Consider the following 26708-nt stretch of genomic DNA (forward strand, 5'->3'; position numbering starts at 1 on the left):
ACCACAGAGTAAATAAACTTTTAATTTTGTCTATGGTCTTGTTTTGACATTTGAGTTTTGTTTGAGGTTAAAGCTACGGTTTGTAATTTTTCCACATAATTACTAAATAAAAATGATTATAACTGTTTAAAACTAGTGTAGGACATCACAAAATTCAACATGAAGGTAAGTATTCCGAACTAATATTTAAATTGGCAATGAAACATTGTAAATTTATGAGGAAACATGAAAGTGTATTCTGTTGTTTGTCGTTTTAGAAAATACCGGAGCAAAAGCTTCAGGCTTTCTCCGTGGGTGCCATGGGGGGCAGGACCCTGTCCAAGAAGGAACTAGAGGAAATTAGGAAGAAAGAAGAGGAGGAAGCAGCCGCACACGTAAGCAGAATTGCTGATAATAACCTATTCTTAGATTCATTGTTTATTTTGATGCTTATCATTCTCAGTTTTGTTCTAGCCAGTTTATAATTAGTAAATTAGTTAAAAACATATTTCAAAATCGTTAAAAGCATATTGTACAATTTTGAAACAATAGGGAATATGCGTAATTTTTTTTAATACTTTTATTGGATAGTTTTACATCACTTTATTATAGTAAAAAAAAAATTCAACGCCAAAATAAGTAATTTAAGGTATTTTAAAGAAAGTTAAAAAATTACAACCATCACGACCACTTTGAAATTCCCGTCAGGATGGCGGGCTGTCGTGACGTCATAATTGTTTAATTTCACGGCTCAGAATAATGAGTCCCGTCAGTCGGCATAGATTTTTTACCTAATCAAGTAATCACAGAGTACTTTTGTATTTTCAACAAACCAATGTTGTCATGGTAACAAACGAAAAAGGAAGTGTATAAAGTGTGATCAGTGGCTGTTTTGTAATGGTAATAAAGTGTGACCAGTGGCTGTTTTGTAATGGGAGCTCGTAAATAGCTGCTAGTAGCTCTTTTGAAATGGGAGCGCGCAAACCAGAGGACCTTTGTACACAATATTACGCTATTATGGCAATATGAATATAAAGTAATTTTTGTATTGTATGTAAGTAGGTACTTACTGTAACTTTGGTTCTCAGTAAGAGAGACTAGGGTTAGTGGGTCATTCTATTCTATTATCTATGGGGGTGTAAGAACCTGCACCTGGCTCTCTTGAATGGAACCATTGTGCATATCTCAAAGGTCTAAACCCCCTTATCTAAACTATCGAATAAGAGTATAAAAATATATGCATATTCCCTAATATTTGGGCACACGGCTCTCGACTTTTCAATAGTCTGTGCTGTCCTTTTCCGCAGCTGGTCACAGTTTACTCGTTCATACTGCGTAATAAATTGAATGTGTCCAGTTCTTCTGATTATGAGAATTCTTCCATGACTTAATTTAGAAAAAAATAACAACTTTTGAAATATACTAACGACTGCCAATATAACCTAAAAGTAGAAAGAGCAACTTGTGTCATGTTCATGTCATAATACTTACAATACAAATTTAATTTTATTGTGTTGCAATATGGAGCATATTTGAGTGGCTCGTTGACTAGCGAATGGCTGTTTACGCCTCATTACAATAGAACAACTAGTGGCAGCCCATACACTACCAACAAAAAATAAGTCCTAAACTTTGCAAACAAACAAGCATATCAAACAAGAAGTGGAGAGGTTATAGGAGGCTAGGATGTACTCGTATTGGAAGAATTTTTATGTGATCCATCGTATCTGATCACAACGAGCATCACAAATACTCGGTGACATTAACATTTCTTTGTTTACACTTGACATTTATTTAACTATACGCAAACGCAAAGAAGTTATTATTCTGAGATTGATATATAAAGAATTATGACGTCACATCCGTCCTAAGAAAATGGGTGACGTTTCTCGGAAGTTAGAATTTACCGAAGTTTTTTTGTACTTTTCAACTTTATTTACTTGCTCAAAAATAAATTATAATCAAAAATAATGATGGAGTCGTAGTTATGAAACAACAAAGTTTATTATAAATAATATTTGACCTTTATTTGAACCACTTGCATATTCCCTATTACTTGTAGGTGTTCAAAGAATTTGTGGAAACTTTCCAAGAGGCCCCCACATCTTCCAAAGTTTGGGTCAAAGCTGGAACTTATGATGCAGGAGCTCGCAGTAAGTAAATTTGGATTAAGATTTCTATACATTAATATTGTTGGTTTTCTCATCAAGCTTATATCATATCAATATCATACATAACACTCATTACATTAAGTGAATTATGTTTTTAATATTAGTCAGGAAACAGTAAGTACATCAAATTTATCTGTTCCCAGGGGAAGACACATCAGAGAGAGGCAAGCTCTACAAGCCGACATCACGGCTGGATGAGAAGCGCAGCTCTTCCGACGATGTGCTCCGAGCCCTTGCTCCCCGCCCCGACCCATCCCCCTCCAGGTCCAAGAAACAAAAGATACAGGACAAGAAGAAGAGCAATCTTGAGTTATTCAAGGAGGAACTCAGGCAGTAAGTAACAATATGATTGGTTTATCTCTCTTGGTCTTGTTAAATATTGGTATTGTGTGATATCTTCAACCTGTCTTTAAAGTGTGGACATTATAATGATGTAGCTGCATGGTGAGCATGAGCGTGGTCATATTCTTTGTCCTTGTCTTTCTCCAGCATACAACAGCTGGCACCATTTGCTTCTTCAGTTCATTATGATTTAAGACTACCACAAAAACCCTCCAGTCTTGGAGGACGCCCATGTCCAGCAGTGAACTGTTCATGGTCTGACTGTTATGTGTTTTGTCTATATAACTATTAACACAGTAGTATGGCGTCACAATCAAAATAAGTGTCTCATAGAAGTTATAAATCTATTTATGCCAATGAATTAAAAAACGTTATCCCAAAATGGTTAATAATCTCACAGTCATTCACACCATTAAGACAAATTTTGAATGCTGAAATTCGAGTCAATAACACAATTCTCACTGTCTCCAGGATCCAAGAGGAGAGGTCTGAGCGTCACAAGTACAAGACCGTGTTGAAGGAGCGCGGCGTGGTGACTGTGGACCCCGCCTTCGACCTGATGGGCCCCGACATGGGCTCCTATGACAATGGTGACCCCAACACCACTAACTTGTACCTTGGCAATCTGAACCCTAAGGTAAGGATACTAAATATATGTGTTTCTCACAGTGAAATTTGCATTTTGAATAAGATAGTGTAGTTTAACAGGATAACAACTGTACATTGCGCCATACACACACTGGCACTGCCAGGCTTTTGTCGCACAAGTCATGCTCATGCCACCAAAGGCGCCTTGTCAGTATGTGAACAATAGTGCTGTGTTATTTTATTTTCGATGCTCTTCATATAGTTATATCTATCTCTGGTTATGAACCACAGCCTCTTTGGTCGTCACAACTTATTCCTAGCCCTCCATTTACAAACACAAACCTCCCACCCATCTCTTCAGATCACAGAGCAGCAGCTGATGGAGATATTCGGGCGCCACGGTCCGCTGCCAGTATATTTATCTGTTGTGATAAACCCCAGCATTTCGGTCCTCACAACTATTTTCTAACCCTTCATTTTCAAACACAAACCTCCTAGTTTGGGAGCCAGGACACAATGTCCTACTACTCCTTACCTTCCTTACTACTTTTTCAATAAAGAAATATTTTCATTTTTCCCACCCATCCCCTCAGATCACAGAGCAGCAGCTGATGGAGATATTCGGGCGCCACGGTCCGCTGCCAGTATATTTATCTGTTGTGATAAACCCCAGCATTTCGGTCCTCACAACTATTTTCTAACCCTTCATTTTCAAACACAAACCTCCTAGTTTGGGAGCCAGGACACAATGTCCTACTACTCCTTACCTTCCTTACTACTTTTTCAATAAAGAAATATTTTCATTTTTCCCACCCATCCCCTCAGATCACAGAGCAGCAGCTGATGGAGATCTTCGGTCGCCACGGCCCGCTGGCCAGCATCAAGATCATGTGGCCGCGCTCGGACGAGGAGAAGGCGCGCGGGAGGAACTGCGGGTTTGTGGCCTTCATGTCCAGGAAGGACGGCGAGCGCGCGCTGAGGTGTATTAATGGTGAGTAGTATGGGTTGGAATTTTATAAAGGACTGTTTCGAAGGCAGGTTTAAGACGTTTATTTATTTATTTATTATTATAGATACACAAACAGCATACATATTATTACAGTTATTAAAAGATATTTTACAAGGTCTTACATCTAATACGATATGCCAATATACAGGCGTATACAACATTTTTAAAATCACAAAACCTTAAAAGTAATAAAATTTAAATTGAAATTTTATAACAAAATTAAAATATTGACGATAGAATTAAAATGTAAATAAACGTTGGGGCAGTTGATTCATAAAATTCTACCATGTTTAAATTGTTTCCCAAAGAAAGTATGTATATGAAAAGCTGCAAGCAAATTACTAGGAGTATAGACTACACAACTTTGGAATGCCCTAAGAACACAAGGATTACAGGACAAGTACATAAGACTAGTAAAAGAAATTTACAAACATTCAACAGCCAAGGTCAAAACAGAACGGGAAGGTGAAGAATTTCAGGTCAAGAAAGGTGTAAGACAGGGCGACCCACTCTCCCCAAAACTATTTTCAGCTGTTCTGGAGCACATATTTAGAAAACTACAGTGGGATACTTATGGGCTCAACATCAATGGGGAAAAATTAAACCACCTTAGATTCGCTGATGACCTAATCTTACTAAGCGACAATCCCAAAGATCTACAAACAATGATGCAGGAATTAACAGTTGAAAGTAAAAAAGTTGGCCTAACCATGAACACCGCTAAGACAAAAATTATGAGCAACCATGAAAAAACTGATATAATAGTGAACAACTGCAAAATTGAATATGTCGATGAATACTCATATCTGGGTCAAATTATATCTCCAGTAGATCAAATGCAAAAAGAGATAGAAAATAGAATAAATAGTGGATGGAAACGCTTTTGGTCATTAAAAGAAGTAATGAAAAATCCTGAAATTGGTATAAAAGAAAAACGAAAAGTTTTTGACTCATGTATATTGCCATGCCTGACATATGGCTGCCAAACATGGGCTCCGACCAACAACCACGTCAGACAACTAAAGGTATGCCAGAGTAAAATGGAGCGGAGTATGCTGAGTGTAAAACTAGCTGACAAAATGAGACTGGAGACTATAAGGAAAACAACAAAAGTAAAAGACATAATACACACAGTCAGGAAACTGAAATGGAAATGGGTCGGTCACATGCTAAGAAGTCCAATAGAGAAGTGGTCCAGAAAACTTACAATGTGGTATCCCAGAGAAGGAAAAAGAAGTAGAGGCAGACCACGGAAAAGATGGGAAGATGACATAAAAGAAGTTGCTGGACCATTGTGGAGGAGAACTGCAATGGATAGAAGAAAATGGAGGGCTCTAGGGGAGGCCTATGCCGAGAGGCAAGCTGATGACATAACATAATAAATAATAATGTCTTTATTAAATAATTAATTAAATCAAATTGAACAATAAACAATGTCATTAATAAGTACCTACACAAATTAAATCAATTGTATCATTAAAGTGCAAAATAAAACAAATTGTTATTTAAGTGCATGTAATATTTATTTATACTGATGTTATTAAATTGTTATTACATTTTGTATTATATAATTATAATTAATTAATTGCATGAAATAATGATTGTTAAATTCTCAATGCAACTGAAATTTATATTGTAAAACTAATTGCATGAAACAATTAATGATCACGTACTAATGTAAATATAATTGTTATCAGATTAATAAAAGGCTTATAATAATAGACTACATAAATAGTGAGATAGCACTCACGCCCGTCCACCGATGTTTCTTTATCTTAACAGTTATGATAACAATCTTTTCAAAAATAAACCTAACATAATGTGTAGACAAAGACAGAAAAGATGACATAATGTGGAGTGAATGAAAGCATAAGGGTGCTTTTCCACCAGAGATGTGCTATGCTACGATGCTATGGATGCGTTTGATATCCACCAATCATATTACACCAAGCACATAGCTTAGCACTGGTGGAAACGGGTTCCGCTCATCTCGCATAATCTTTATTGACCAAAACTCATTTCGCATAACTCGTATGGTCTAAACTTTTTTGGCCGAACCATCACTTTGCCAAGACTTATGTGGCATAAGGCTCGTTTCGTCTAAAACTCTTTAGGCACAATCTTTAAACACCTAAGTTTCGTTTGCTCAAATTTATGTTCGTCTATACCTATGTATAATCTTGTTTCTCCTAATGTTATCTTAATAAATAATAAGTATATTAAGTATGTAGTAAATGTACAAATTGTGGTATTTTTCTCCTACATCCCGAAAATCACGATATTGTATGATCAAAAAATCGAAAGTTAACGACCAATATAATTATTACAAACCCCATGAGATCGAAACCTAAAAATAGGTGCGACGACGAGCAAAGCGAGGAGGAGCGTGTTAGGTGCACATGTTCATCAAAACCAAAGCGGAGCGCAGCGAAGCGGAGCGGAGCGTTTTCCAAACAGCGGAAACAATACAATACAGGCACCAGTTTGCGCTATGAAGGGAGACGCTCCGTCAAAGTTAAAGCCAAACGAATATTATTACTTTGTATAAACCTATGCCATAGCATTATTAGGCTATTCAAGATTTGGCCATACCATTATTAGGCTAAACAATGTTATGCGAAATAACTTTTTACTAAACGAGATTTATGCCGTACGATTTTCGGCGTAACGAGACTTTGACCAAACGTTACTATGCAATACGAGATTAGGCAAATAAATCTTATGCCAAAAAAGGTAGAACCGGTGGAAACGGATTCAACTAAGATATGTTTTTTGTATGGAATGATGCGTGCTATGGATGTGTGCTATGGATGCGTGCTATGGATGCGTGCTATGGATATGTGCTATGGACCATCGCGAGTGGTGTAGCCGCCCCCGTCGTTTCCCCACTATCGATACATAGCATAGCTCGAGATGCGCATCTTTCTCGCACAGCTACTTTGCGGCGGCGCATCTTCGTAGCGCATCTTCCTCGCACAGCTACCTAGCGTAGTATTGGTGGAAACGGTCACATATTTTCGTAGCGTAGATATCACATCTTCGCAGCATAGCTGCATAGCACATCTCTGGTGGAAAAGCACCCTAACAGATGATTGGGTAAAATAGCGTAGCAAGCCTAAATAATGATAATGCCACATAGACAACCAACATGAATAGAATAACCTTTCCCCCCTCCCCAGGCAAAGAGATAATGAACTACGAGATGAAGCTAGGCTGGGGCAAGGCGGTGGTCCTACCCCCGGTGCCTATCTACATCCCGCCCGCCCTACAGCAGCCGACGCAGCCGCCGCCGCGGTCGGGCCTGCCGTTTAATGCGCAGCCGCCTAGGCATATGAAGGATAAGGTAAGGGAAATTAGCACTGTATGGATGAATTTGTTGTCTGACTGAAGGTATAGTGCCTGTAGTTTATTACCAAGTTGTCGGGAATTATAGGTCTCTATAATGGACAACATTTCAAAAAACTTAAGCTGCTATAAATCGAAAACCATTTCGAGATTTAGCTCTCAAGGCCACAAAAAAAATGTTTTTGTATTTTTTGGATGTATCATTTTCGAGAAAATCATAAAATAGTAAAAAACGTGCTGATGACGTCATGCATCAGGTGCGATGCATTTTGATGATCATAGCCTATAGATTTAAAAACAAAGTAACTGTCACTTTCATTTTTGATTGGCGTTGACGTTTTATCGAGTCGTTGTTGTTTATTTGGGTCAATTTCATAAATTCTGTTCGGACACTTTCTGACTATTTTTTTAATTTATCATATAAAATGGTTAGTACTTATTAAGAGATGACCTCTATTTAATATGTCCCAGAGCATGCCACCGCCTACACAGCTGAAAAAATGATTCTGTTTATTTTTTTACATGATAAGTACCACAGGGGTATAATCGTGACAGTTCTGACATTGCGAAAAAGAGACGCTTAGCTACATTAAGCGTAAGAAAGAAACGTTAAGCTGTAAATGTTTTTTGTCCTTTTTGCTGTGGCGCCTGTTTACGTCAGTTCTCTGTGCCAAACAATGAAACAAATGAAAAATCTTTGCCAAACAAAGGCTGACAGTTACAACAAAATTTTCTAAATACTATTTATTTTTGATTTGCTAGTGATTTGTGGGTGTTTATTAAGTTTATTAGACTATTATCATCACTTAACGAGTGTGTGACATGGGTGGGTGGATTTTGTTCGGTTGTATAGAGCATATTGAACGAAAACACGATGGAATGATGGATGAGATATATTTTCACATGTAAGTAGATACTATCAAGTTTAACAAGCTTACATTCATCATAGTACTATCTATTGGCTCGATTTTAATATAAAACGATACTAATTTTAATACTGTAAGGTCTTTTAGTATCAGTTTTAAGTAAAAATTACGAGGTACCATATCATAACAAATCACATGGTGTTGCAAGTTATTGAAAATTTATTTTACCCACAAATATTATAGTATGCAAAGAAAATACTAGAAATTGTAACGGACTCGGGTTGGGTTTACAAATGGGGCGCACGAATTCGGTTTTTGTGAAGATTGTATTTTGTAGAAGTCATTCTCCTCTTTCAAATGAGGTGCCTCTCATTGTGAGGAAACGTTCGTTTCGTTTTTTTCTTCTATGTGTGATTTCTTCTGTATAATATAAAGTTTATTGTATTGATACGAAATGCGTGTTTCCTTTAAAAAAAACCCCATCACATATTTGGCCCACGATTATAATGCTCATGCTCATCCATTTATCTCTTTCATAGGTTTCCGACAGAAAAAAAAATATCAAGGAAATGGATAGACATTACCGGTCGCACAAATTGGGAACCAAGGAAACATACAAAAATTCTGTTCGGCACATTTTGAAGAGGATTGTTTCGATTGGACGAAGACAATGAATTATACAATCCACTCAGTTTGTGTATATTAAATAATTATATTGAAATCAAATAAGTATGAGTAAAGTTTTTTTTCTTATATCGTCGGTTGACAGGAAAAACTCACTAAGGCTGATTTTTCAATATTCAGATAAATGTTATCTGGGTAATACAAACATTGAGAAACATTGAGACGCAACAGCATCAAAATTATTTCCCAGCAAAACTTTTGTCTGGCTATTGAAAAATTAGCCTTTAGTGTCTTTTTCCTATCAACCGACGATATACTCAAGTTTTGTTTTTGTTATTATGATAAGTTAAATTTCCCCATATTTAGGTTTTATTTTTTTGTCGGCAACATCTATGGTTTGAGTGAGAAAGAGAATAGTGCACACGGCGATTGCGAATCTATTTGTAGTTGATCTGAGATAAGTACCTACTTTGTATCATCAGAAATATCATTGTCATTTGAAAATGACCCATTTGTTGGTTGGCATGTAAACAAAGTTTAAATGTCACTTGTCAGTGTCATTTATGTTTTTTTTCGAGACTAAGGCAATAGACAAAAATAAAAATTGAGCCTAATACGTGATGTCACTTCCAGTTTTAAAACAATTAACTTTAAAGTAAAAAATAACATGCAAAAATTAATGTATATACAAAATAAAAAAATACTGGTCCTCTAATTTTTTATACCCTTTCCGAATACCTAATAAAAATATAGGGTAAAGAAAATGAAATGTTGTCCATTATATGAAGTAGTTTAGAAAACCGGTTGCGTGTATGGAATTTGTAGTAATATAAAATTGAGTAGGCCACATTTGATATAAGGTAACATAAGGGAAATTATTAACAGTATATGACATTTGTAGTATAGCAAAATGTATAGGTCACATTTGACAAAGGATCTAAACGAATAATTTAAGAGCTGCGTTGAGTGGAGTCCACCGCTAGCAGTAGCGTCATACTGGCTCCTTCCTTCCGTGCACCCATTACATGAATTAGACATGAAATTAATAATGAAATGGCTATAACGTATCCCACGATACACTGCTATATTATGATACTAATTAACTATTTACATTTTCAGATACCCCGATTACGTCCTGGGGAATATTACCCCAGCGATCCTGATGATATTGAAATGTATGATAAGGTTAGTACAGCACTGTAATACACAATAACAATAATAATATAATTTGATAATCGCATTTAAATTGAACTAAATACGTATTTCTGTTTTTATAGGTTTTGCAGCAATCAATTGTGAAAGTAGTAGTTCCTACAGAAAGGTTAGTATGAATTGTTATCACAATGAAAATTCGATTTTCATTCTAAAATCGTCACCGGTTGCATCTATGTTCTATTTCTTTTTTGTTCTATTTGTTTTGGTTTCATTTGTATTTACATTGTATTTTTGTGCGTATGATATATTTGTGCAGTCCTAAATAAATTTCTTTTCTTTTCCTTCTTTTTATGTTTAGAATCTGCTTGACAACTTTCTTCTAACCTCACAGAAACATCCTGATGCTTATCCACCGCATGGTCGAGTTCGTGATCCGCGAGGGGCCGATGTTCGAGGCCATCATCATGAACAAGGAGATGAACAACCCCTTCTTCAGCTTCCTCTTCGAGAATCAGTCCCCGGCCCATGTGTACTACCGCTGGCGGCTCTACTCCATGCTGCAGGGCGACTCGCCGAAACAGTGGGCGCCTAACGACTTCCGCATGTTCAAAGGTAGGCTGGAGTAGAGTTATGTTGCAGTGTGTGATGTTTGGGGAAACGCTGGATGCTACGCTGTGCGCCTTTAAAAAGACGACAAGTGTTTCACGGTGTGACATTACAAAGACGCTAATTGTTGCGTGGCGTATCATCTGAAGGTCGCCAGACGTTGCGCGGTGTAACAAGAGCGACGCAAGACGTTGCACGTCGTGTGACATAAAGACGCGAAGCATTATGCGTAGCGTCACGCGATGCAGCATAAGCTACATTTGTTTCACATTCGTCATATATGTGTTTGTAATGTGGGGACTCTCAGCTTCCTGTTCGAGAATCAGTCCCCGGTGCACGTGTACTACCGCTGGCGGCTCTACTCCATGCTGCAGGGAGACTCGCCGAAGCAGTGGGCGCCTAACGACTTCCGCATGTTTAAAGGTATTTTAGAGTAGGGCTGTGATATTAGGGAGATTCAAGATGTGTTAATAATGATAATGAGAAATTAAAGATTTTATGCACCTTTTAAACTTTATATTATTGATTAACGTTACAGTCGTATTTTTGAGTAGTTAGGCAGGTAATTAAGTACGCGTCTTGCTTGCGCGGTGGCTACGATCGGTTCTGCCGGTGCTTGCGTGTGAGTGGCGGGGCGCGGGCGCAGGGCCCTCCCCGCGCTCCGCTGCCGCACCTCTGGTCAGCTACAGGATGTTGCCGTCGGCGTTAACATTCTGCCCCCCTTGAAAGGAGCTGGTAGAGATCTCTTTCAATGTCTCTGCATCATCCTCGTCATCTGCAGTCACGGGTAAGGGACATACTTTGTTGAGGGCCCTCCGTTCAACGCCACGGTAGGTTATGAAGTCTGCCACTCTGCACACTCCGTCTGATCCAGGATACATGTGCTGTACTCTGGCTAATTTCCACTTCATAGGCGGGAGATTCAATTCCTTGAAGACGACCATGTCTCCAGGTTTCAAGTTTTCATGTTTAAGGCGACATTTGTTTCTTTGTTGGGTTTCTGCCAAATATTCCTTTGACCAGCGACTCCAGAAGCTTTGTCGATATTGCTCAATCAGCTGATATCTAGTGCGTATCTTCATGTTCTCGCAGGGTGGTTCTGGTAGTGACGTCAGCGGCCGCCCGATGAGGAAGTGCCCTGGGGTCAAAGGAGAAAGATCGTTGGGGTCAGGAGATAAAGGAATTAGGGGTCGGGAGTTGAGGATCGCTTCAATTTGGGTAAAAAGCGTACTCAACTCCTCGAATGTAAGACTAGCATTTCCTATTATGCGCTTAAGATGGTGCTTGGCACTTTTTACGCCTGCTTCCCAGAGTCCACCGAACGTGGGGCTGTAAGGGGGTATAAATTTGAATTGAATGCCCTCATTAGCGGTAAATTCTTTTATAGAACGAAGACTCGATCGCAGGACTTTGCCCAATTCATTGTTTGCACCCACATAATTCTTTCCATTATCACAATTAAGAATAATCGGTTTTCCTCTCCTGGAGATGAAGCGTTTCAAGCACATTATCAGGGCTTGTGTAGTGAGATCGCTGACTATTTCAAGATGTAAGGCCTTTGTTGCGAAACAAACGAATATACATAAGTAACATTTTGAGATTTTATTGCCACGACCTTTTTTACTTGAAATCATGAAAGGGCCAGCGAAATCAGTGCCACATATTTGAAAGGGAAAGCATTGAGATACTCTATTGGAAGGTAAGTTACCGAGAAACGGCTCTAAAGTCTTACCTTTCAATCTTGTACATGTTATGCATTTACGAACTGTACTTCTTGCTAAATTTCTCCCGGCTAGGGGCCAAAATTGTTCCCTAAATGAACTAAGGAGTAATTGCGGGCCAGCGTGGAAGAGTCGTAGGTGCTCGGCTGCCATAAGCATTTTAGTGTAATGATGCTTACTATCCAAAAGGGCTGGATGTTTTTGTTCGTAATTTAGAGAAGCATTCTCCAACCGACCACCCACTCTTAAAACGCCGTTCGCATCGAGGAATGGAGATAACTGTAAAATACGAGATTTATGTTTAAGTGAGTTACCTTTAGTCAATACTTCAATTTCAGATGAAAAGGATTCCCTTTGTGACATTTTAACGAGAAACATTAAAGACTCATTAAGTTCATGATTATTTAATGGCTCAGTGTTTCTGGCTTTTGTTTTACAATTTTTTATGAACCGAAACACGTAAGCATACACTCTTTTAAGTTTTAACGCATTCGAATATTTTTCAAAATTTATAACATTGTCTGTCATTTGTTTATTACGAATATGATTGACTTTTAACTCTGGTAAATCTATCTTTATGTTAGGTGTTTGAGGCCATTCTGACTCCGCTTCTGAAAGAAAGGAAGGACCTCGCCACCACAATGATGAGCTAACTAAAACACTTGGTTTTACACCCCTTGAGGCTAGGTCCGCAGGATTATGTTCCGTCGGCACATGCCTCCATGAATCACGGTCAGTCAGTTCGTGTATTTCATGTATACGATTACAGACAAACGCTTTCAAGACTTTAGGTTGCGTTCTTATCCAGCCTATAGTGATCGTTGAATCAGACCAGAAAATCTTTTTGTTAATTTGACAACGAAGTGCCTCACTTACTCTCGCTACCAGACGCGCTCCTAGGAGAGCAGCACACAGCTCAAGACGAGGTATTGTGACGGTTTTCAAAGGTGAAACCCTAGTTTTAGAACATAGTAGGCTAATTGTTACTGTGTTGCAATCATTGACGGTTCGGAGGTATACGCATGCAGCATAAGCATTTTGGGAAGCGTCCACAAAGCAATGAAGTTCTGTGACGACAGGAGAAGTGCATAGCGTGAACCTCGGAACTGACACTGTAAGTAGAATATTTAATTGGGATATTAAGTTTTTCCATGTTTTTTCAATATTTTTGGGAACAGGGGTGTCCCACTCTAACTTTAATTGCCATAAAGTCTGAAGAAGTATTTTTAATGTGATTGTACTAGCGCTCAGAAGGCCAAGTGGATCGAAAATTTTGCACGTGTTAGACAAAATATTTCGTTTCGTTGTTTGTGTAGTGTCTGTGTTTATGTTTATTGAGAATTTTAATGTATCTGTGTTAGGTGCCCAAGTAATTCCTAACACACTTGATTCTTTGTTTAAATTAAGAGCCTCAGTTTCTGTTTCTTGAGAAAATATTTGAGGACAATTGCTTCTAAATTTACGAATAGGAAAACAAGCAGAGGCTAATGTTTCAGTTACATTCTTATGTATATGGGCTAACTCATGTTCAGTTGAAGCTCCGGTGAGGAGGTCATCAACGTAAAAATCTTTTTGAATTACTTCTGATATTACTGGATCACGGCATTCTTTTGCTAATTGAACTAGACACCTTGTGCTTAAATAAGGTGCAGATGCCGTGCCATACGTTACTGTGTTCAATTGTAGAGTGTCAAGAGGCCTTGAATCATCATCGCGCCACAAAATTAGTTGCAAATGTCTCTGAGACTCGTCCATGCTAATTTGCCGATACATTTTTGTGATGTCGCCAGATAGCACGTATTTATGTTGACGAAACCGAACTAATATACTGAATAAGTCATCCTGTACAACTGGACCTATGCATTGAATGTCGTTTAAAGATTTATTGGAACTAGATTTCGCGGATGCGTCAAACACGACTCTAAGACGGCTAGTTTCACTTGACTCACGTATTACCGCGTGATGTGGCATCATGTAGCCGAAGGTAGGCCTTTCAATTTTTGTTAAGTGGCCTAGGTCCTCATACTCTTTAATGAAATTTGTATATTGCTGTTTAAGATCTGGACATTTTTTTAATTTCTTCTCAAGATTTATGAAACGCTTTTCAGCCATTTTATATGAGTCACCGAGTGATGTTTCAGGATCTTCACAAAGAGGCATTAGCACTGAGAATCTACCGTTATCTAAACGCTTAGTAGTGTTCGTGAAATGTTGTTCACAGAACTCATCATTAGCACATAAAGGCTGTTTTATGGACTGAACTTCTTCAAGAGCCCAAAACTTTGTTAAATTTTCATGAATTTCTTTTGTAAAGTTACAATGAATCTTGTTTTGAGTACCATTATGTTTCAGGTTACAATTATTAAGAGTGAGGGGTCCTACCACAATCCAGCCTAACTTGGATTCTTGAAGGATAGGCATACCAGGCCTCGACTTGATTTGTTTAGGTGACATGAGCTCATAGAACACTTCTGCACCTAAAAGAAGGTCAACTTCACATGGCTGATAAAAATTAGGATCGGCCAGCTGTATATGTTCAGGTAAGTTAAGCTGTGTGACGTCTACAGGAACGTTAGGTATGTGACCGGTAATTTGAGGCATCACTAAACATTTAAGGTAAGTACTGAACGGGTTAACTAATGATTCAATACTCAATTCACAGCTTTCTGACAAAAATATTGGCGCATTGTTTATGCCCGTTACATTTGTATTTATGTTTTTACCTACTAAACCCATTTTATGTTTCAGGTTCGAGGTGATGAATGAAGATTGGCTGCCCGCATCGAGTAAGGCACGAGCAACGTAAGTATTTTTTGTTTCAGGATTGACAACTTTAATTAAGGCTGTACCTAATAGGACTTGGCTTGGAGTTTGTGCTGATAGTGACACAGGTAAGGAGTTTAAGACTGTGTTACCAACGTTATTATTATCCGATCTATGTAATAAAGTATTATGTTTTTGTTTGCAGATCCTACAAGTGCCACTCAGTCGACACTCAGTAGCATTGTGACCTCTCCGTAAGCAGTTCGAACAAAGGTTATGTTTTACGACTTCGTTTGACCTACCTTCTGGAGATAAATTATGAAACTTGTTACATTCAACTATTCGATGTTTATCATTACAACACGGGCATGATGGCTGGCTATGTTTTTCATTGCTAGAAGCTACAAAACTTTTGCTCTTTTGTTGATGTGAATCTTTATGATAATGTTCATGTCTTTTTTGTTCTTTATGAAATGTGAACGAAGTTTTCTGTTCACCTTTGCTAACTAACATCGTCTCAAGAACATCTGCTCGATTGCGCAAAAAATTCAGGAATTCTTTTAAAGTAGGTAAGTCTGTATGACTGTTCTTTGACTCTTCCCACTTTCTTAAAGTCACAGGATCAATTTTTGTTGACATTAAATAAATTATTAAGATGTCCCAGCTATCTGTAGGTAAATCGAGGCTTTGAAGAGATCGTAAATTTTTTGTGATGTGATCAATCATAAATCTAAGCGCCTTATGCGATTCACGAGCAATTGGTTCGAAATTAAATATTGCCTTTAGGTGATTATTTATTAATATTTTTTTGTTATCGAACCGTTCGCACAAAAGTTCCCAAGCTACATTGTAATTCTGAGAGGTAAACTCAATAGATTTAATCACAACTGCCGCGTTTCCTTCTAAAGATGCCCTTAAGTAGTGAAATTTATTTATGTTTGAGATAGACTCATTTGAATTAATTAAAGAGTCAAAGGTATCCCTGTATTCTAACCACGTAAGGTAATTGCCATCAAATTTGGGTAAATTAATTGTGGGTAGTTTTACATTATTAAATTGCCCATTACAAGCGGCGGAACAAGTTGATTTGTTGGAGCCGTGATTTTCATTTTTATTTTCGTTAGATTTCGAATAATTTTCAATTATTTCTTGAGCAATGGAAACTGTGCTGTAATATTGAGATTCAAATAGTTCCCTTTCAAGATATTGTTGCTCATCATCACACAAAAGTTCAATCCTAGTTTGAATGTTATCAAATTCAAAGAATAAATTTTCTATTTTTGTTAAGCGAATAGTTAGTTCTTTGATCTGTAAACTTGTAATTGTTTCTACGGTACACGTAGATAAAGGCATCACATAATTACGAAATTTAGTTAATGCTCCCTTTTTTGTACCTCTTAAAGTATTCAAGTCTTTAAGTTGTAAGTTATTAATATTTACGCCTGAATTCGCTTCATTTCCAGAGGAAGGCTCGGACTTCTTATCACTAGAGGAAAACATTATCGAAGGGCACGTTCAATCAATTAGACTAAGTAGGTAAATGTGCATCAAACCACTTTGTAGGTTATTGAAGAACTCCTGCGATCAAGTCTTCGAAGAAACCCGGCGAGTGCCACGAAGCGAGCGCAGCGGTAGGCTAACAACAGCCTGCCGGCCGCCGGGTGACCTCTGCCGTTGAAGGTCACACGGAACTCGTGGCGCCTGGAATTGTTTCGGCAAATTCTATGTGACTAACTAATAATCACTGTTGCTTATTTAGGGAAAATATATCTACTAGCAGCTTAGCAAAGTTAAGGCTAAGTAAAGTAAGCTAGAATTAATTAATTTTTAATGAATTGAACCGCAGTAGCAACTAATGAAATAATGAGAACTTTGAGAGCGTATTTTTTAAGTCAATTATGATTCTAACTATTTTATTTGTTATGAAAATTTGTTAGAAGGGTCTAAGGAACAATATTATTTTGCGTATAATTTGAAAATGCAATGAAATAAGCGTTAATTTGACGATATAAAGTAGGTAGGTATGTATCGGAATTTATGTCGATACGCCGATGTTAAATTAAGCACTGATAAGATAACTTATATGTTAAGAAAGCATCTTATTGCACAATCATTATGCTCATGAGATAAGGAATGCAAGCTAACATCAAATTACACGCATATGTAAGCCTGACAAGCGCAAAGCAAGAAAATATTTTCTTACCTAGAGGAAGTCTGGTTATAAAGAAATGGTAATTTTACTCTCAGAGTTTCGCACAACTTATACACAAATTAAAGAGGAATAGGAATAAGGAAACTCCCCTTGCACTTCCATGGAACACGGCCGGCGATCAGCAAACTCGGGCTCCGGTCCGGGGGCACCGCGGGGCACGCTCCGCGTCGGTCGCCTCAGGAATTTTAGATTGTTCTCGAATGTTCTCGATGGCTGGACAATGCGTTGCAGATCTTCGAAAGTACGGTCGCCAGTTTTGTTAATAATGATAATGAGAAATTAAAGATTTTATGCACCTTTTAAACTTTATATTATTGATTAACGTTACAGTCGTATTTTTGAGTAGTTAGGCAGGTAATTAAGTACGCGTCTTGCTTGCGCGGTGGCTACGATCGGTTCTGCCGGTGCTTGCGTGTGAGTGGCGGGGCGCGGGCGCAGGGCCCTCCCCGCGCTCCGCTGCCGCACCTCTGGTCAGCTACAGGATGTTGCCGTCGGCGTTAACAAGATGAAATTGCGCGATGCGCTATTCCAAAAACGCTAAATAACTTTATGTAATTTGAGATGAGACGATACGAGCGATGTACAATTATTTGTATGATGTATATATGTGACATTAGAATGACGCTACACGTTGCGACATAAGTGATACGTCGGGCCCTGCAGCACGGGTAGATAAACTCGTTTAATGCGCGATCCACCAATCACATCGCCGTATTTATGGCATAACCTTTGTCAACCCATCGCTCGCTCCAAACCTAGTTTCCGCATATACATGTATACTTTAGCGATCCCAGAAAAAAACCTTCCTTCTATACGTATTGATCTTATGTTTGCCTGCAGGTGGGTCGGTGTGGCGGCCGCCGGTGCTGAACGTGTACACGGCGGGCATGCCGGACGAGCTGCTGGACGAGCCGGACGGCAAGGACAGCCTGCGCGGGACGCTCTCCTCCAGGTAATGTGACAGAAATACTAGAAAATACATCCGTAAACAAGGCAGCCAGGTAACGCAAATACCAGATTAAGGACCCGTACGATGCTCATAAAGAACATCCTGCGGCGGAAACTCTCCTCCAGGTAATATAAGGGTAGTAATAATAGGCCAGACTAAAATACTATATCTACTCTTACCTAACAAAAACTAGGGTGCATAAAAGGAGTAACCACCATCCTGGGCAGCCAACGGCTGACACTAATCTTAGTGACCAATCCTTTCACACGGTGACAAACCTGAGTATATACGTAGTTCTTTTGGTTGTTACCAGCACGCTAAGATTCCGTACAATCAATAAATTTACCGACTTAACCGATCACTGGAACACCAGACATAATAGTGTTTTTGTTATGTCTCATTTCTCGGGATGTGAAAGGTTAACAGTTAAATAACATAATATCTTGGCAAATACACAATAGCTACACTGTGCTACAACAAAGATTCCAACTCACCTTTCCCCTTCATTCCAGCCAACGCGACCGCCTAGAAGACCTCATCCGCAACCTGACCCCGTGCCGCACCGCCATTGGCGAGGCCATGGCTTGGTGCCTCGAACACGCGGAGGCAGCCAACGAGATCGCCCAGTGCCTGCTCGAGAGCATGACGGGAGAGAATACGGCGCCGCACAAGAGAATCGCGCGCCTGTATCTGTTGTCCGATATACTGCATAATGCGGGCGCTAAGCTGACTAATGCTAGCGCTTTTCGGAGTGTGTAAGTAGTTTATTTGTAAATAATGTTGTTGGCGCATTCGGTGGTGTAGTGAAATGGTTGCATCCCGTTGTAGCCTCAGTATTTTTTCAGATAAGAGAATAGAACACTAAAAATAGAGCAGAACTACTAACTAAATATAAGCCAAGAATACTAGTAATCGCTTGAAATTCTAAGAATTTCGTAGGTATGCATTCTGGATCTATCTTGATGTATTTAATAGACTATACCACTACAGTATAGAGTCATGAACATGAATCATGGCACGATCATGACAGACACACAGATTGGATGACAGCTCTCGTTCGTTCGTTTTTCTAACCTATAGTTACCCCAGATGCCATCTTTAGTTCATCTTATTTATCAACAACTTTCTTCTGCCATTTCCAGCTTCCAACAACGCCTAGTGGCCATAATGCGCGGGCTTATTCCATCTTAAGTTTCTCTAATTGAAAATCAATCAAATTAACTTTGTCCTCAGCTTCGAACAACGCCTCGTGGCCATAATGCGCGGCCTGGGCGCCGCCGCGGCCGCGCTCCCCGCGCGCCTACAGGCCGAGGGGCTCCGCGCGCGCTGCACCCGCGTGCTGCAGGCCTGGGCCGACTGGGCCGTGTACCCGCCGCCGCTGCTGCTGCTGCTGCACCGCGCGCTGCGCCGCCCCGCGCAGGTACAGCCCGCCACAGAGACACCTGCCCGCCCCGCGCGCTGCAGGCCTGGGCCGACTGGGCCGTGTACCCGTTTATTTAATCTGTGCTTTGCTAAGAAGCCCTTCTACCAGACTAACACGGTTCGTAGCAAGCAGACAGACAAATTCTAGTGTACAGAACAGTGGGCTAAGCCTCGACGCTGCTATTTTTCAGGTAAGTGCTAAATGATTCGGGGATAGTAGATAAATTATGAACACCGTACATAAATCGAATGTCGCTCCAAATTAGTTTCTTACAGAAGCGGGTACCAACAGGACGCCTCAAAAACCTAATACATTGTCTACTAACACAACGTTTTCCCCAAAATCTCCAGCAGAACCCTCCCACATTACATTCTAACACACCATTTCTCTCCAGGAGGCTGAGGACGAGGCGCCGGCGGCGGCGGAGGGCGGCGCGTCGCCCGACAGCGCGTCGTCGGGCTCGTGGGACGGCGCGCTGGACGGCGCCGCGCTGCGCAGACTCGCCGCCACCAGACTACCAGCTAGCGACATAGACGGAGTACCCGGTAACTATTGACCTATGAAAGGAGGTTTCGGGTGTAGCACGGATGGAATGTGTCAAAATAGCGTGCGGCTATTGGGCTATGCCGCTCGTACGTTATTCGTCTATTGTAGACAGGACGCGCTCCGAAAGCGCTATGATTGGACGCACTCAGAATGGGCTATGAAAGAGCGCGCTATGATAGGACGCATTCAGAATGCGCTATGAAAGAGCGCGCTATGATAGGACGCATTCAGAATGCGCTTCATAATGCGCTATGATAGAACGTGCTATCACAAGGTGCGTTCAGAATGCGCTATGGCAAGGCTTGTTCACACGGCGGCGCGTCGTCGGGCTCGTGGGACGGCGCGCTGGACGGCGCCGCGCTGCGCAGACTCGCCGCCACCAGGCTGCCAGCTAGTGATATAGACGGAGTGCCCGGTAACTATTGACCAATGAGAGCAGGTGCCGGGTGTAGCGCGGATGGAATGTGTCAAAACCGCGTGCGGCTATTGGAGCGCGCAATGCCGCTCGTACGTTATTCGTCTATTGTAATCAGGGCGGATTCAGAATGTGCTATGATAGGACGCATTGAGAATGCGCTATGTATGACTGGGTGCGTTCATACGGCAGTGACATCTATTGATATCTATTTGAACAGTGTTCCTATATGGGTTCAGGTTTTATCTTTTGAGTTACACTAAATCTTTTCAGTTAAACTATTTACCTCCCAAATATCTCATTCAACTCCATTTCTACATGTTATAAATAATAATATTGTCTATTCCAGTGGACGAGGACATAGACGGCGTGCCGCTGGAGGCGGAGGCGGAGGCGGAAGCGCCGCCCGCGCCCGAGTACAAGCCCGGCTTCATACCGTCCAAGTGGGAGAGTGTTGAGCCCGCACAGGTCAAATACATTAAACATTATATACACACATACATACATATGCACTCACGACTGTAATCCCCGAAGGGGTAGTCAGAGGTGGCTCGCTTCCACCCACTTTTCGCAGCTCATTTGTACTCACGTGATAGGTTGCGAACCATATCGCCGAACCATTAAACATTACTTATTGTCTTATCATAAAAAACATGAATATTTGAATTTTAAGAAGGCCCTCAGCGCCAGTTACTTATGTCGAATTGTACGGTAGTTCGTATAAAATATACTGGAGCTACTTTTGCACTTAGGCCGAAAATATCGGACGGACTCATTCTAACTCTTCCTATTCGATTCGAATATCAATACTCCATTTCCGCAATGTTTTTTATTACTAATGCTGAGTTGCGGAAATGCACTTCAAGCTAATATAGGCCTTTACTCTACATATATCTGTCTTTTTTCTGTCCGTATGCTGTCAAAGCAAGCAAGCGATAAATGTAAGCTCATGTCAACGTAAAGTTCATTTCTGCAACTTAGCGTACGAATGTTTTAATAACAATGGTATATGTTGCAGGTGGAAGCGGAGGCGGTGACAACGGAGAAGTGGAGCTCGCTGGAGGAGCCCGCGCCGCCCACGCCCGAGCCCGCGCCGCAGCCCAGCGACCTGTCAGTACACATACTCATTATAGTATAGCCATTGAGAGAATGCGTTTTTGACATTCGAAATCCCATACATATTAAATTTGAAGACTGCAAAGGAAAACCATCTTTACTTACCAGACATAGGTTAACGTCAAATACGCATTAACTCAACGGCAGAAGTATAATCTTCAAACATGAATCAGCAACCGTTCTCTGTCGGCCAAAGGACAACATTTCATTTTCTTTACCCTATATTTTTATTAGCTATTCGGAAAGGTTATAGAAAATTAGTGGACCCATATTTTTTTATTTTGTATTTACATTAATTTTTGCATGTTATTTTTAACTTTAAAGTTAATTATTTTAAAACCGGAAGTGAAGTCACATATTAGGCTCAATTTTTATTTTTGTCTATTGCCTGAGTCTCGAAAAAAAACATAAATGACACTGACAAGTGACATTTAAACTTTGTTTACATGCCAACCAACAAATGGGTCATTTTCAAATGACATTGATATTTCTGATGATGGAAAGTAGGTACTTATAATGTAAAAAAATAAGCAGAAGCATTTTTTCAGCTGTGTAGGCGGTGGCATGCTCTGGGACATATTATATAGAGGTCATCTGTTAATAATAAATAAAAAAATAGTCAGAAAGTGTCAGAACAGAATTAATGAAAATGACCCAAATAAACAACAACGTCACGATAAAACGTCAAATTCAATCAAAAATGAAAGTGACAGTTACATTGTTTTTAAATCTATAGGCTTTGATCATCAAAATGCATCGCACCTGATGCATGACGTCATCAGCACTTTTTTACTATTTTATGATTTTCTCAAAAATGATACATCCAAAAAATACAAAAACATTTTTTTGGGGTCCTTTAGAGCTAAATCTCGAAATGGTTTTCGATTTATAGCAGCTTTAGTTTTTTGAAATGTTGTCCATTCGCTATTGAACGGTTCGTCGGCAAGACGTTTCATATATATGTATATTTACCACAGTATTTAATGCATGCGTTTCTGTTGATGAAACATCTAGCTAGACCTTCTCCGGATATGGCTCAATCCCGGCCGAGGCAAAAAATTAGGTTTTTGGTGATTCTTTAGACGATTCGTGATTTATATTTTCAATTCAACCCAACCGATAAGCGTCTTTGAGGAATATCTACGGTGTCGGTTATCCATAGGTCATTACTGGGTTCCGCTCATCTGGCACAATCTTTATTGACCAAAACTCATTTCGCATAACTCGTATGGTCTAAACTTTTTTGGCCGAACCATCACTTTGCCAAGACTTATGTGGCATAAGGCTCGTTTCGTCTAAAACTCTTTAGGCACAATCTTTAAACACCTAAGTTTCGTTTGCTCAAATTTATGTTCGTCTATACCTATGTATAATCTTGTTTCTCCTAATGTTATCTTAATAAATAATATATTAAGTATGTAGTAAATGTACAAATTGTGGTATTTTTCTCCTACATCCCGAAAATCACGATATTGTATGATCAAAAAATTGAAAGTTAACGACCAATATAATTATAACAAACCTTACGAATTACGAAACCTAAAAATAGGTGCGACGACGAGCAAAGCGAGGAGGAGCGTGTTAGGTGCACATGTTCATCAAAACCAAAGCGGAGCGCAGCGAAGCGGAGCGGAGCGTTTTCCAAACAGCGGAAACAATACAAGGCTCCAGTTTGCGTTATGTAGGGAGACGCTCCGTCAAAGTTAAAGCCAAACGAATATTATTACTTTGTATAAACCTATGCCATAGCATTATTAGGCTATTCAAGATTTGGCCATACCATTGTTAGGCTAAACAATGTTATGCGAAATAACTTTTTACCAAACGAGATTTATGCCATACTATTTTCGGCGTAACGAGACTTTGACCAAACGTTACTATGCAATACGAGATTAGGCAAAAAAATCTTATGCCAAAAAAGGTAGAACCGTCATTACATTTAGCGGTAAGTGAATCGATAGCAAGCGTTGACGTGAAAATTAAGAGCATGACCGGAACATTTATTATAGTGTGGCCATTAGTGCTGTTGTGCACTCCCTGAGGTGCGCCACGAGCGTGACAGAGACAGAGATAGAGGTGTGACAGAGCGCAGTAGCAGATTCTCTCCCCCGTTTCGTCGCTCGCATACCTCAGTACTAATGGCCACGCTATAAGTAATGTACGTTGCTCGTACAGTGTATTCTTTTGTTTTTCTCCTAACTAATATTATGAATGCGAAAGTAACTGTATCTGTCTGTCTGTTACTCTTTCTCGCCAAAACTACTGAACGGATTTGAATGAAATTTGGTATACATACGGTCTATATTCTTTTGTTTTGTATATAACATTGAACTGTCCCTTCTAGTACCGAAGAACAGTCCCTCCCGCGCAGCGTCCTCCGCGACATCGAGGTGCTGGTGCTGCGGCTCGCGGACGAGCTGGAGGCGCGCCCCGCCGAGCAGCGCCGCCGCCAGCTGCACCACTATCGGAGGAAGCTCATCAAGAAGGTACTTTATTATTATTGTAATAGAGCGCTCTTTAGGACGAGCTGGAGGCGCGCCCCGCCGAGCAGCGCCGCCGCCAGCTGCACCACTACCGGAGGAAGCTCATCAAGAAGGTACTTTATTGTTATTGTAATAGAGCGCTCTTTAGGACGAGCTGGAGGCGCGCCCCGCCGAGCAGCGCCGCCGCCAGCTGCACCACTACCGGAGGAAGCTCATCAAGAAGGTACTTTATTATGATTATAATAGAGCGCTCTTTAGGAAAATAAGAAGCCGGAACCCTGGATTAGAGATAAGCTACTTTATAACCCGAAATTCCTACGGGAAAACTTCCGCAGCTCAGGCCACAGCAACAGATAGCGCACTACCGGAGGAAGCTCATTAAGAAGGTACAACACTATTATTATTTTACTAAAAGAGCGCTCTTTAGGAAAATTAGAAGCCGAAACCCTGGATTAATAATATAGGCTTCTTATTATCCCGGAATTCGTATGCGCACTACCGGAGGAAGCTTATTAAAAAGGTATGTATTGTATTTACCGTCGATTAAAAACGACTCGCCAGCCATAGCAGTAACAGTTAGGAGCGCCAATAGCCGTATAAAGAGCGTGTTGCGTAAGAGCGCAATACATCCCAAAAGCCGTAAATATGCGTCTTCAATAAGAGCGCTAGGGCCAATTAAGAACGTTAGCTCCTTAAAAAGGTTAGCATGTGGCTTATTATACAGATTATAGTATGCCGTACTTCGGGTGGCACGTTAAGCCGTGGTTCCCTGATGCTGCTTCGGCAGCAGTCGTTAAGCCTATTCAGAGGCCTTCAGGCAGCTTGAAAACATCTGATAGTCGGATTGCCCACTTACCCGACAACTCTCTCAACAAGCTTGCTTGTGTTGGGGTCCACCAACCCGCACTAGGCCTGAGTAAAACCCTAAAACCCTTCTTTCATTGGAAGGAGACCCCCAGCATTCCATGTGATGATGAAACCGAAAGGGGGGACTTAGGAGGCCATGCTGAACAGCTTTTGTTGGAAGCCACATAATTATAATTTTATATATTTTTACAGGCCCTTCGAGAAGCTAAAGAGAAAGAGGCTCTGTTGGAAGCGAAGGAGTCGCCCTCGAGGAAACGATCACCTGACGACGACACCTACTCGTAAGTATTCAAATACACTTTATTACGTATTTTTTTACGAACTACAGAAGTTATCATAACGATTTCGAATGCTTATTAGGTTGAGATTGTATTCGGTCTATTATTAGAGCAGCGTATATTGAAATTGTTAATCGTTAATTTTTTCTTACTTAACGTATTTAAATATTCATCAGGGTATCATCGAAGAAGTCAAAGAAATCCCGAGAGGTATCTCTGTCGCCGCCTCCGGTGAAGTCAAAATCACGACATTCGTAAGTATATTCAACAGTCATCTAAAACTCCTACCACACAGTAAATTTATAATTTATTAAAATAGCGTATTTCGCTTTATGTTGTTTACATGTTTTCTTAGCATGAATTAATGCTATAGCAGCATGCAGCTCTTCCGCCGTCTTTGGAACTCATGTTTTGGAATCAGTTCCCGTCAAGGCTTCAGCGTGGTTTAACACAATATAAATTATATACATATTGATGTCGATTCTGAAGGCAGAAATTCTAAATTTAACGCTGTCAAACTAAAAAATTTGCTAGCATAAAATGACATTTACGGAAACAATCATAGAGTCGAATTTTAAACAAAGAAATTAAGGTTTAGACAGTTCTAAATTTAGAATTTCTGCCTTCAGAATCGACATCATTGTGTACCTAGTGTGTAGAGCAGCTAGATGTAGTGATTCTAAAACTTGTTAATGTTTTAACATCTAACATTGCCTTTCCAGCGATCGCGGCCGCTCGCGCTCCAGATCCCGCGAGCGAGAGCGAGAGAAAGTCCGCGACCGCTCGCGCGACGAGAGGGAGAGAGAACGAGAACGAGAGCGTGAGAGAGAGCGAGAGAGGGAGAGAGAGCGGGAGAGGCGGCGCCGCTCGCCGGCCACGCCCCCCGGACACCACCACCGGAAGCATAAGCACGGTAAACACAAGTACTGATATGATGATACTTCAGTTCTCCGGGATCGAGACTCCAATTCATAACCATATTTGGCTGGCTGTTAGCATTACCACAACACATAAAATATACACAAGTGACATCAACTGTCGCACTCACTTGTTCATTGCGCGGTGTTATCGATGAATTGGAAATTGTATCATGTATTTTAATGTTGTACCCTTTACATCGGCTTTACTGGTTTATAAAAGTGAATGCTGTATTTATTGCGACTGTGGCATTTTATTTAACTTTCATGGAATTCATGAATTTTAAATTAGGATTTGTACATATTTAAAATAATTAATGGAACTTAAATAAT

At 40.1% G+C, this 26708-nt stretch overlaps 1 protein-coding gene across 2 annotated transcripts; it reads left to right on the forward strand.

Annotated features, from left to right (window-relative positions):
• Window positions 1–48: 48 nt before the first annotated feature.
• Window positions 49–26647, forward strand: LOC105383931 (U2 snRNP-associated SURP motif-containing protein). Of its 2 annotated transcripts, XM_048633337.1 has the most exons (21): window positions 49–165; window positions 258–374; window positions 2042–2132; window positions 2294–2483; window positions 2964–3129; window positions 3906–4071; window positions 7269–7432; window positions 10044–10109; window positions 10202–10245; window positions 10471–10691; window positions 18222–18333; window positions 18843–19085; window positions 19564–19750; window positions 20148–20298; window positions 21064–21182; window positions 21733–21824; window positions 24175–24253; window positions 24364–24536; window positions 25373–25461; window positions 25635–25712; window positions 26181–26319. In XM_048633337.1, the coding sequence occupies exons 1-20, from the start codon at window positions 160–162 to the stop codon at window positions 25691–25693; spliced, it is 2535 nt and encodes an 844-aa protein (XP_048489294.1). In that variant the 5' UTR covers window positions 49–159; the 3' UTR covers window positions 25694–25712; window positions 26181–26319. The 2 variants fall into 2 exon arrangements, with proteins under 2 accessions (XP_048489294.1, XP_048489293.1); XM_048633336.1 differs by lacking the exon at window positions 24364–24536 and having other exon boundaries at window positions 24175–24316; window positions 26181–26647.
• The last annotated feature ends 61 nt before the right edge of the window (window positions 26648–26708 follow it).

This window comes from Plutella xylostella, chromosome 5, assembly GCF_932276165.1.
Source record: "Plutella xylostella chromosome 5, ilPluXylo3.1, whole genome shotgun sequence".
NCBI classification, from domain to species: Eukaryota; Metazoa; Arthropoda; class Insecta; order Lepidoptera; family Plutellidae; genus Plutella; species Plutella xylostella.

Coding starts and splice junctions, on each gene's coding strand:
- LOC105383931 (XM_048633336.1), top strand. Junction 3,130..3,905: donor TTGGCAATCTGAACCCTAAG/GTAAGGATACTA, acceptor CCATCCCCTCAG/ATCACAGAGCAGCAGCTGAT. Junction 25,462..25,634: donor CCTGACGACGACACCTACTC/GTAAGTATTCAA, acceptor AATATTCATCAG/GGTATCATCGAAGAAGTCAA.